Source organism: Cyprinus carpio, chromosome B14, assembly GCF_018340385.1.
Source record: "Cyprinus carpio isolate SPL01 chromosome B14, ASM1834038v1, whole genome shotgun sequence".
NCBI classification, from domain to species: Eukaryota; Metazoa; Chordata; class Actinopteri; order Cypriniformes; family Cyprinidae; genus Cyprinus; species Cyprinus carpio.
In genome coordinates, this window is record NC_056610.1 from 19335045 (window position 1) to 19347944 (window position 12900).

The 12900-nt window shown below is 38.8% G+C and overlaps 1 protein-coding gene across 14 annotated transcripts in view; it reads left to right on the plus strand.

Annotated features, from left to right (window-relative positions):
• dlg3 (discs, large homolog 3 (Drosophila)) overlaps positions 1-12900 on the plus strand; it is an 86332-nt gene that overhangs the window by 9910 nt on the left and 63522 nt on the right. For 2 of the 14 annotated variants that reach the window (XM_042738421.1, XM_042738431.1), the window contains exon 4: positions 3746-3856. In XM_042738421.1, coding sequence (XP_042594355.1) covers positions 3746-3856 — 111 coding nt within the window. Of the gene's footprint in view, positions 1-2730; positions 2767-3745; positions 3857-11214; positions 12380-12900 lie in introns of those variants that run through there. The other 12 variants (XM_042738426.1, XM_042738422.1, XM_042738433.1 and 9 more) reach the window with 11 other exon arrangements.

Genomic DNA, 12900 nt, shown 5'->3' on the forward strand with positions numbered 1-12900 from the left:
ACAGTTGTCCAGAAGACAATCATTGGCACCCTTCACAAGAAGGGGAAGCCACAAACATTCATTGCCAAAGAAGCTGGCTGTTCACAGAGTGCTGTATCCAAGCATGTTAACAGAAAGTTGAGTGGAAGGAAAAAGCGTGTAAGAAAAAGATGCACAACCAAATAAGAGAACCGCACCCTTATGAGGATTGTCAAGCAATATCGATTCAAGAATTTGAGTGAACTTCACAAGGAATGGACTGAGGCTAAGGTGGCATCAAGAGCCACCACACACAGACGTGTCAAGGAATTTGGCTACAGTTGTCGTATTCCTCTTGTTAAGCCACTCCTGTGGCATCTTACCTGGGCTAAGGAGAAGAAGAACTGGACTGTTGCCCAGTGGTCCAAAGTCCTCTTTTCAGATGAGAGCAAGTTTTGTATTTCATTTGGAAACCAAAGTCCTAGAGTCTGGAGGAAGGGTGGAGAAGCTCATAGCCCAAGTTGCTTGAAGTCCAGTGTTAAGTTTACACACTCTGTGATGATTTGGGGTGCCATGTCATCTGCTGGTGTTGGTCCATTGTGTTTTTTGAAAACCAAAGTCACTGCACCCGTTTACCAAGAAATTTTGGAGCACTTCATGCTTCCTTCTGCTGACCAGCTTTTTGAAGATGCTAATTTCATTTTCCAGCAGGATTTAGCACCTGCCCACACTGCCAAAAGCACCAAAAGTTGGTTAAATGACCATGGTGTTGGTGTACTTGACTGGCCTCAAACTCACCAGACCTGAACCTCATAGAGAATCTTTGGGGTATTGTCAAGCTGAAGAGACCAAAAAATGCAGATGAGCTGAAGGCCACTGTCACCTGGGCTTCCATACCACCTCAGCAGTGCCACAAACTGATCACCTCCATGCCACGCCGAATTGAGGCAGTAATTAAAGCAAAAGGAGCCCCTACCAAGTATTGAGTACATGTACAGTAAATGAACATACTTTCCAGAAGGCCAACAATTCACTAAAACAATTTTTTATTGGTCTTATGAAGTATTTTAATTTGTTTAGATAGTAAATTGGTGAGTATTTGTTAAATGTGCGCCAAAATCATCACAATTAAAAGAAATAAAGACTTAAACTACTTCAGTTTGTGTGCATTGAATTTATTTAATACACGAGTTTCACAATTTGAGTTGAATTACTTAAAAGAACTTTTCCACGACATTCTAATTTATTGAGATGTGCCTGTAAAGAATGCTTGTTTTAACTGTTTTCAACAAGGAATAAAGCAATTTCCCATAGCTTCTTATAAGCTGATGGGTTTTAGTGAGTGTTCATAGAACATAAGGGTAAAATTCTTACCAATACATCCAAAATATAGCTTTATATTTTGTATTACCTGAAAACACTGCACAACAATCATGTAATGGCAATGTGTTTTTAAGACCCATGAACTTAGTCTGAACTAGAATGTGCCAAAAAGATGTCAGTAATCACAAGATTGCACTGGATGGATTAGTTAATACAGATGGTAGTCTATACACTCTCAGAATAAAAGGTACAAAAGCTGTCGCTGTGGTGGTACCTTTTCAAAAAGCACACCTCTGTACCTAAAGAGTCCATATCGCTACCTTAAAGATACATATAAGTACCTAAAGTGTACATTTTGGTACCTAAAAGGTACAAAAGTGTACCTTTTGAATAGGTACCTCCCCAGTGATAGCTTTTATACCATTTTTTTCTGAGAATGTATAAGTAAGTTATACACATTGTTTTTTGCATACTTGGTTAAACAATGATTTTATGGAAAAACTAGACTTTTGATTAAGTAATACACGCATCAGAGTTATTAAATAGTTATTAAAATATATCATTTAAATTGTATGTTTTTTTCATTTATTACAGTGCAGTATTCAAAAACATGTACATTACGTATGTAGACAGGTAAAATGCTTGCGGTAGATGTTCAGGTAAAAACCCAGCAATGATTGATATTCATGATGTTTTTATTGATGCTAAACACATTAATGAAACAAATGAAGAGCGGACATTCGGACAGTCTTTGTGATTATAATCCAACCAATTTCAAATCCCCAACTGGCAGTTTCCAGAAGCATCATCTTATTGTGACACGTTCCACAAAAATACTGCAGGGGTCACTATGTGATGTATGGTGGAGACCATCACAGGCCTCAGTCTGAGTCTGTGTCTGTGGTTCTCTGAGAGCGAGCGAGGCTGGATCTGAGTGAATGTCCAGCTCAGGCTTCATTAGCATTCATAGCGTGTGGTCACCTGAGAGACGTTAAATGAAATGAGTCTGCAAATTCCCCGATTTGGTGCAGAAGGAAGAAAAAAAAGACCCTGGAATAATTTACAGCACAATCATTATAAAGCCTTTGTGTTAAACAGCAAGGGGCAGTGGGTCTTGCCTTTGTGTTTTATATTAGCTACAGTTACAGTTGATAATATAACAGTGTTACATAATTTGGTATCTGTTTTATATCTGGGAATGTTGGTTAAAAATGTTTATTTGAATGTATCAAGCAGTACATAATCCAGCCTCTTTATATATAGCGAGCAGTATGTCATGTGTCAGCAGTGATTCAATGGCACTGGACACCAGCAGCGCCTCCATGTTCCTCTCTGGGTTTGAGACTGCAGCAATCCTGCATGTTCTTGGCTGCAGTGTCGATCTCGTAGCTGAGCCGGTGATAATATGACGGCAAACCTGGGGCTTGGCAGCAGCTATTTTTCCAATCATTTCATGGTGATCCAATGAAGGCAATGATAAAAACGGTAAATTTGCATTGTGTTTTGTTGACTGTTGCCTGAAGGCAGTTTTTATGTGATTGTAGATGTGACTATATTTTTGCTCTTTTTATTTTTTTTTGCATCAACTGAAATGGGTGTGGCTTGGCCTACTGCTGCAACCCTGCATGCCTCTGTGTGTTTGTTTATATAAACACACACTGTTATTAGAGTATCAGAATGGGACAAATTCTAAAAGAACATTCTAGAGTTGAGTTTGTTAGCATTTGGGAAGGGAAAGTGAGAAAGCCTTTGTTCTATCTGCTGTCATGGCCTTTTCCAAAGGCTGCCCTCTGCTGCCTGTGGCCTGTGAGTGCGCCATACGTTATGATAAACAGGTAGGAACTAATCTAATCAAGCCTTGTGTGAATTTGGACTAAAATGCTATATATGAAAATGTTGTCAGATTTTGAAAGATGTTACAGTTGTGGATAGTGTTATAATGTGTATGTATGTTTGCTGGTACTTGTTTTCTCTTTTATTATAATACAGATGTCTGTCCATCCAAACCATCTTGGAGATGGTACTATTTGTCTCTCTACGATACTTTCCGTTAACATAACAAATAAATCTTAGTGCCCATGCTGGAATATTCCACAGCCCCGGAGTGGTTTTTCAGTTGGTCATAGTGAAAATTGTTTTCCTTTGGAACTCCATATAAACAATTATGTAAACATACAGTTTCACTTTAGTTTATTTTACTAGATTTATTTTATATATATAAAAAAACATTTAAAAAATATATATGAATTAGATCAGAGCATTTACATTTTTCATAGAATTAGTTATTAGATTTTATGATGATTTTTGCTATGTATTCAGCACACTAACCACTAGCTTGGACTACGTTGAATACCTAATATTGAATACACTGAACATTGAATATTGGTTACACATCAATTTAAAAAATAATTTATTTATTTTTTTGGTCTAGCTATGTTCTGATCTGTGTGATTTGTACTTGCAGACCTCGGGTGAAGAGGGTGTGTCACGGGTGCGAGTGACCAGCAGGAGGAGCTCACAGAAGGTGGAGAGAGTGGCTGGACTGGTAAGCCGCTCTCATATAGAGACACCAAAGGTTAGTGGCTGCTAAAAACATTATTTTTCTTTTATAAAATAAAGAATTTAGAACATATAACACCTTAAAAATGGTGCTTCTAAATGTGAGATCTTTCCTGGCATTGGGATTTGTTACTGTGTGACGTAGAATGTCTACTTCATCTCAGTGCCAGTGCTCAGTGGTTAAAAATTAAGCATGAGCTAAGGGCCTAGGATCATTGTGGTTTTCAGCCTTTTGTTTTTATACTGTATTTTTAGATGCTGTCTGAAGAAATAAGTTTCAGTGTTATACACAGCACAGCAAATCAAAATCAAAACAGTTGTCGATATTTTGTTTATATCTGAAGCATAGCTCGTAAAAGTGCATGCTAGGCTTTTTCCCTTATGGGCTGTTCATACAGAACTAGTTTTTGTGTTTAAAAACGTGTGACTCAGGGCTAAAAACATGGGACTCAGGGCAAAATAGTAAAAAGAAAAAGGTCTAGTTAAAAGTTCCGTATCATATGTAAGATGCCTTAAATGACAAACTTGTCTAGTGCATTAATACATGGAAAAACTATGAAAAACCAATGTAGTGGAATGCAAAAACACATTTTGTGTGTACGACCTGCCAGTATATAGGTTCTTTGATCATGCATGTGTTTTTATGCCATGGAAACTTTAAAATGTAGTTTTGTGTGATCTGCTGAACATTGTAGTGGTGAATTTTGCTGAATAAAAGTTGAGGTTTTACATCAGCTAGAATGGGTGGAAAATTATAAACAGATGTCTGTATGGCATCAGTTTGAATTTATAGCAGGCACTGAAATAAAAAAATAGCATAATAATTCCCATAAGTATTGTAAATTAAAAACCTAATACATTATTTTTGTAGTTTGATTTTGTAAAGCAAATCTTTAATGTAAAACATAAAACAGAATTCCTTTGAACATATTAAAACCTTGTTTAAAACATTCTGGGGCAGTTAAAATATCAGGATTGTAAATAGAAATTTTGTATAAATTCTCTTTGTTGGGCTCTAGGTCATGAAATTTAAGACATATGATTATGATGTTATCATAAAACAAATCACAACTCCACAAATTAAAACCACAACACAATCTAAATAAGATATCCATAACAAAAACACATATTAATATAAATACATACATATGGATGGTTGCACTGCATTTGTGTGGTCATTTATGTAGATAGTAGCTAGGCTGCAATGTAGCTGAAACAGAAAGAAATAAGCCAAGATGACGCTCTTAATCACCCAGTCTTTCAGAAATACTCTTAACGAAGGCACAACAATCAGGTCCTACTATATCATGGCAGCTCTCATTTTCACGTCCTCCCGATCACAGCACCCCCAGCGGCATGTGGCGGCACATTGCCTGCGGGTGCTGGCGTTTTAGATGAGCGGAGATCTAGTGTGAGGGAGTGGGGCGTGAGGTGGAGATGGTAGTGTGGGTGTGGTCTCGGGTCGTGGCTGAAGAGCGTGGGACCGCGGCGATGAGAACAGAGAGCCTCCATTGTCTACATCAAAGCACAAGGCAGTAGCGTTCTGTTGACAGCAGGGCTGGCTGATGCTGAGCTGAATGTGGTGTCGTGTCTTCCACACATTAGGAGGGGTATGAGGTGGAAGGGAGGGATGAAGAGAGAGCTGCAGAGGGAACGAGAGTGGGGGAGGATGGGGGGAGCGAGGCGAGGCGAGGGCCGGTGCAGTGCAACGCAGTTAGAGCTGGAACGGACACCCAGAGCTCAGCCTTCCGCATGTTGCCATGGAAACCAAATTCCTCCCCCTACTTGCATCCCTATAGACTGGCTGCCTCTCTCGATCCTGCTCTCTCTGTCGCTGTTTTTTTTCTGTCTCTGTTGCATCTTTCTGCATCTCTCATATATGCGTTCAGTCACATAACATGGCAAAATTGCATGTGTCGCATCTGACAGGGTGTTTATGCGACACTCGAGATGGATGAATGTGAGACGATGTAGAATTAACAATGCAAAATATGTATTTGGCAGCACAAAGGAATCCCTCTCTGCATTCAGAACCCTCTCTATGATCAGGCTTTCTCATTCCCAGTCAAACATTTTGAGCTACCCCCCTCCCCTCCCCTCCCCCAGAGTCATTTTCAGTCTAGTCATATCTTTCTCATGGTTACATGCATACATTTTACTTTTGCTCTTTTCTGTTTATCCTGCTCTCCAGGCCTGTGCACGATTCTTTTACTCATCCCTCTTCACCTACAACATCTCACCACGTACACACTGCAGCTAAATACGGATGTCACTCCTGTTCTGAGAGTTTAATCCTGTTTTGTACAAATACAGTTCATTTAGGCGAGTGACAACCACAGTCTACGACCAAATTCACTTTAAACAAAGTAGTGAGATCTGAACTGCACAACGAGTTGATGATTACGTATTTGAAGATACATCAGAGCACTAAAAATAGTTCACACACAGTTCGGTTAAACGAAATTGGAAACCACACTCTGCACTCGGCACACTCTAAACAAAACAAAAAATTCAAATTTACTGTCGGTTAAGTTCAATTTGTCAAAGTAATTCATTGCTCTATTGTTTTTTTTAATTAATTGACATTCTTTACTATCTTTCTTATCACCATCTTTATTTACTTTACTTTATTAATTGCAATTTTTCAGATACTTTTTTTTAATATAAACTGTTTCTTTGTTGGGCTGCACAGTTTTTGGCCCCAAATGTATTTGATATATGTTAATATGACTATAAAATACAACTACTATTACTAACAACAACAATAATTCTAATAATTATTTTTACTAAGTACAAATATTAAACACCATGAAAATGCTAACTGTAATATAATAATTTTAATCATATGGTAATAATAATTTATAGTATAATAATAATAATTTTATTTTACAGTACAACTGTACAATTTCAGTAGCCTACCAATATCTTTATAATCTTCATTTTCAATCATTAAACTATTAAACTTTCATTTTGGTGGAAAACCTCAGGGAGCCCTTAACTCAACAGGTTTTTAAGTGTTACTCATTACAAGTTTGGAAAGATTATTGGTGCATGTTACGTTCCCAAATGTGTGTTAAGCAATTGCGGAAATGAGTTGATGATTGTTAAATTATTGTTATTATTGTATTATTATTTACTGTAAAAATTATTATTTACTGTAAGCCGAGCTGCTCTGAGACGCTAAAAACACTAGATCACAAGCTGCTCACTTGTAAATGAACACAGTGCAGCATTTTACTCAAACATGAAGCGCATATATTCAATGAAATTGACGCTTTTGCGATTTGATAATCCATTTAGTTTTAATTAATCATGCAGCCTTATCTGACATTATTATAGGCATTAATTAAGGCTATTTAGGGGACTATATTCCATATTGTTCATATAGACATTATTCACCCCTCTCCTATTGTGTGAACAGGACAATTCAAGACTGTTGTCAATCCCAAACACTGGTACTGTGAATGTAGCCTCAGAGGACGATAATTTAGGGATTCATCCCTGCATTTAAATGCGGCTGTCACTCTCGCAGTGTACGTGGCCCTTATCAGACCCACTCTTCTCTTCAAGACCTCTTAGTTCTCTAGTCATTTCACAAGCATCTCATATTCCCTTTCTCTCTTTTCCTCTTTCTCTCTTTCTCTCATTTCCCTTATCATTACGCTGTCAGTCGGATGTGCGGTGTTTGGTGCAGCAGCTGTTTTCTGTCACCAGGCCTATTAATAGGAGTCACAGCATTCACAGGCACTTTAGTTTATTGTGTCAATGTGGAGGAGCTACGACTCGATGAGTGTTTAGGTAAAAACCCAAAACCCTTTCTTGGCCTTGCAGCAGCACATAAACTGCAATTCAAAATGTATAGTGTTTGCATTTATTTTATGCATTAATAATTACTGTATCATGTTTATGTTGCCTATTCAATATAGACTATAATCACAGTATTTCAAAGGCTGCTCTGCACCTGTTTCCTACAGCAATTATCTGCGGTTCATTCAAAGGAAACCTTCAAGAATGTTACAGCCCCTTTAAGACTGCCTGTGTCTCATCTTGCCTTATATGGACATACATCCTGTCAGGTGACAGGAGTGCAGTCACATGGGCTGCTGTGAGAATGCACAGAAATTCCAGAAATTTTCTATAGATACCTTCCATGCGAGAGAGTATGTGGGGGTTGTGAGGCCGGCTGGGGGGTTTATGTAATGTGTGAATGCAGAAACTGACAATGAGGTTGTCAGATATAAGATATGCTGTGTGTCATGAAGTAAATTCTACATCCATAACACAACCATTCTCAGTTATTTCATAAATCAACAATAGGCTTTCTTCCAATTTCTCAAGATTGGGTCGGAGGTTGGTTTTCATTCTCCAGGGATTCTCTCAGTGTATTCATGCAATATAGAATACTATATATAATATAATACTATATATAATATAACTAAGGATACTCAGATTTTTTTCTTAGTCAAAGAGCAGTCGAAACTGTCAGGCAGATAGAAGGTGCTTTCTTAAATTGTCTCTTTTTTTAACCGTCCATCTGTAGTACTTTTCTTCATTCAGCCTGGGAGGATGCATCTGTCTCTCCCATCACACAGTCTCTCTCTATGTGGTCGTTTGCAAGAAAGAATAAGGCTGCAGATAGAAATGAATACAGTTTTAAATGCATATTTGAGCCATATTAAAACATCATGCACCAGCTTTAAATCAAATAATATTTATAGCATTTCTACACGGTTTTGGACTGGATTTACATTTGCATATGTAATTACTGTAGCAAGAACATCTAGGCAATTAAATGTTACTTGGAACACATGGCCCCTTTACATGCATTAAACTATAAGCATTTTTGGCAGTGGATGTGGTGCAATGTCCTGATATGAATAATTTACACATCTTGTTTTTTCTTTTCTCAATAATCACCCTTTGTCGTATGTGTACTGATACTCTAGCTAATATTGACAGACTTCGCATTTGATTGGCTGTGACTGTCTTTTTTTTAAGATTTGATATTATGTAATTCTTTAAGGAGCAGCATTTTTCCCTAGAGGTACTAGAAACGCCCACATGCACTCACACTCTGGAAGATCCCGACACAAACACATGACATAATGCAAGCATGAAATGCATGCACATAAGTACGCTCTGCTTCCCTGACTTCCACTTTCTTCTTTATTCTTGGCCAGCTACATTAAAAATTCCTCTGTGGAGACCATGGAGGTCTGCATCCTATATGAGAACGTGCTGTATAGACAAGGGGAGCAGAGGGAACAGGGTGGTCGTAACATGTGGCCAGTCATGTATGCTGTGATGAATATGCTTGCATTGCCTTTTTTCAGCCACCAAGCACCACTCGTACACTCCCCATTGGCGTTGGCAATGTTTCTGTGTGATACTCGCACCATTCTTATCTCCGATTGGCCTTCCTCCTGGAAAACGGAAAGTTTGCCGGAATAGTATATTGTGGTAATGAAGTGAGTTACCGTTGCATATAATTAAGTGTGGCTGAGCCTGCTGTTTGTGCCTCCTGGTGGGGTCGGAATAGAATAGCGTGCAATGCCTATTAGAACTGACTCAGCCACAAAAACAAGTGAATTCACACATGCATAAACAGAGCAACACACACACAAATGTCCATGCATGCATATAGTTGCATCAGTAAACACACTTGGTTTCTAATGTTTATGCTCAAGCATATTTGTAATAGTACAGCAGTCTAACAGGCCAACATCTGTTTAGATTCAGCTACAAAATTGTTCCATTTCAGTTTAAGTAATCTTTTCAAATCCCTCAATAGGAGTGTCACTTGGGTCACTTGTTGTAATCAAATTAACATGGATTTCTTTAGTGCTGTGGGAGTATTACCTTTAGGTATGCAGATTTTCATCTACAATAGTCAGTAAATTCAGTAATGTCTTGTCTTGACATAAATAAATAACAATAACAAGAAATTGTGCAACTCATTTTTACCATTTTTACTTTTTAAATTAACAATTCAAGACTCTGATTCTGTAGATTCCAAGTATTTCAATAAGCAATTTTCTCAAAATGGTGTAGTTAATTTGATCGATTAACATTGATTATTTCTTACTTTTTTGTAAATACACTTTCTAAATTAACAACCAAATGACTGTAGGCTACATTAAAGACAATTAACTCTGGCCCCACAAGCATTTATCCATTTTTACTTTTTAAATTAACAACCAAATGACTGTAGGCTACATTAAAGACAATTAACTCTGGCCCCACAAGCATTTATGTCATGGTCCCCAAAATATTTTGTTTTATGAGTATCTGAACATGCAACACACCAAAACAAAGAACATAGCCTCTACTTTTAAACAAAAACAAATCCATTTTATTTTATCTCCAAGCATTCTTTTTGTCAGCAGTTTAGTATAAGTAAGTTTCATAAAAATGCAACATTTCGAGCCAAAAGCTGAGAAAATCAAATTTTTATTAAATACTACATCTGGATCATATTCAGTACGATGATCAAAGCAAAGATGCAGTAGATTGCTTGCACAGTCCATTACCACTTCCTGGACTGATATTTTACCCTCGCATCTTCATGGTCTGTGTTTTTGATCAGTACATTCTGGACTCATTCAGGTAATGCATAATAGTATCCCAGAGTGTGTAACAGTAAAAATACGGTGTTTGGCGGGGAAGCATTGTCTCATAAATAACGGAAAGTTCCTTGTTTAGCAGGGAAAGAGCTAACAATTATATATGAAAAGATGTTAGTAGAAAACTAACAGGAAATATTGCAGAGAACAGTCTCACTTTAAAAATGTGGAGCAGATTTTCTCTGATCATTCCACACTACCAGATTTTGGCTAAATTCATTTAAGAAAACAAATGTGTTTTGACAGAACATAACTATGAGACAGCTAGCAGTTGAAAGCTATAGGTCTGCATAATTATATCAAATGTTATTTTCCTTCATGTTTTATTCTTTGAAGACAAAGATTTTTTGGTCTTTGATGTAGAGCAGTATTTCTTTATTGTCAAGCATTTTACATATTTTCATTGCTAGTTTGTGGTGTCCAAAGTGTATGGTTTATTTAATTCTAAATAAATCTAAGTAAATTAACAAATTAACCTAATCGGAAAATAGTTTCAAACATGGTCATCCATCAGCCCGTCTCCACTATAAACCCTTAAAGCAGGTCTTCAGTCTTTCTTACAGTGAAGCCGTGGAGCTGAATAACGTGCTCTCTGCGTCTCCATTCTGGCTCTGTTTGCTGGCTGATTTTCAGGTGCGCTGGCCCTTTAAGAGCAGTCACTGAAGCAGTCAGTCCTGTGTTGGTGCTGCTGCTGATAGCTGTGCTGTGAGTTGATTGGCTGTGCCTGTCAGGGCTGAGGTGCTAGAGGGATGCTGCTACGCATCTCCCTCTCTCTCCCTCTCTCGCTCTCTCTCCCTCCCTCTCTCTCGCTTGCTTGCATCCCTCCGTATAATCCACATCTAGGGCAAGCAGGCTGAGAGTCAATCCAGTGCTCAGCTCCTCTCTGCAGGCTGGGAAAAGAGTGAGAGAAAGAAGGCAAGAAAACGCTTCCCAAATCAGGAGGAAACGCAGAAGGAAGAAATCTGGCAAGCAGAGACATACAGAGGAAGATTTGATCACGGATATCATTTATATATATAGAAATTGTTTATTTATATATATATTTGTACACACGCATATCAATATTTATAGAAATATATGTATACATATATACCTGTATATAACTGTATTTGTGCTTGTCTGTTTATATCAATATTTTTATATGTATTTGTGTGTGTGTAAATATATACATATATAAACAAATGAATATACATATCTATGAATTTATATACATATCACTGTGAACCAACAGAAGCAAGAAGAGAACTCGACCATCGGGGCTGGTCTCTGATTCCGAGATCATACACATTATTTTTATTATATTTCCAAACCTTTTGCATCGACTGGAGGAAGACCACCAAGCTTTTTCTATTTTTCATTGCCCTGTTGCTACCTCCTCGTCTCATCTTTTTCTCGATTGGGAGGAACAAAGAGGAGGATAACAGGGTTTGTGAAGATTCCTGCTGCCGTTCTGTGAGCCGAGCTGCACTGCGCGCTGCGTTTGATCTGAGCAGGCAGCAGCAGCAGCAGTGAGATAGAAAGAGACAGAGAGCGCTGCACCGCGTGAACTAGCCAGCATGCACAAACATCACCACTGCTGCAAGTGCCCAGAATGCTATGAAGTGACCCGCATGGCCGCCCTGCGCAGGATGGACGCCCCGGCATATGGAGAGTGGCAGCCCGAACCCTACGGATACCCGGCTGGCTATGGAGGCGGCCAGACCTTACCGCCTCAAACCTCGGGCGGAGGAGGGGGAATGGGTGGAGGGGGTACATTGGGAAGAAGTAAAGGGAAAATGATGTCAGCTGGGGGTCCTGGAGGCCCCAACCCCAAGAGCCAATCCAAGGGCGGCCCCAAGGTGAACGGTAACAACTCAGGAGGGCAAGCAGGATGGTGGCCCGAATGCACCTGTTCCAACCGGGATTGGTACGACCAGGTAAATGCCGTTTCTGTGCCGCTGGGGGCTTTAAGAGTAGGCAGCAGGCGGTAGGCAGTCGGTGTATATGTGTTCGCTAGGTTGAAATCAGAAAGCTCCCCTGAAGCTGCTAGAAGATGCATCGTTTTTTCAAGGGAATCATCCAGTGTTGATCCTTTCATACTGCATGTGCTGTAATCTTACAGTATGCTCGTCAAGATTGATTCTTGCTGAGGAGTTTAATCTTCGTGTATTTACTCCATCAGTGCTTTATGGTTTCATCAATCCCCTACGTACATACTTATCTAAACCCTCATCTGACAAGGATTGACAGGGCCGCTGTGACCACGCAACAAGTGCATGTAGCTCTGCCAATTTAATTCAAGGATGGCAGTGACCTGCCAACACTGCTGACCAGGCAAAACACATGCTCAAATCTAATATCCAGCAAGTAATGGATTCTAGATTTGTGAGGTGAAGATGTAGATGTTTATGGATGTGCGTTTGCACGTTTCTCATTCGTTTGCAGTCTGCTGTTCTAG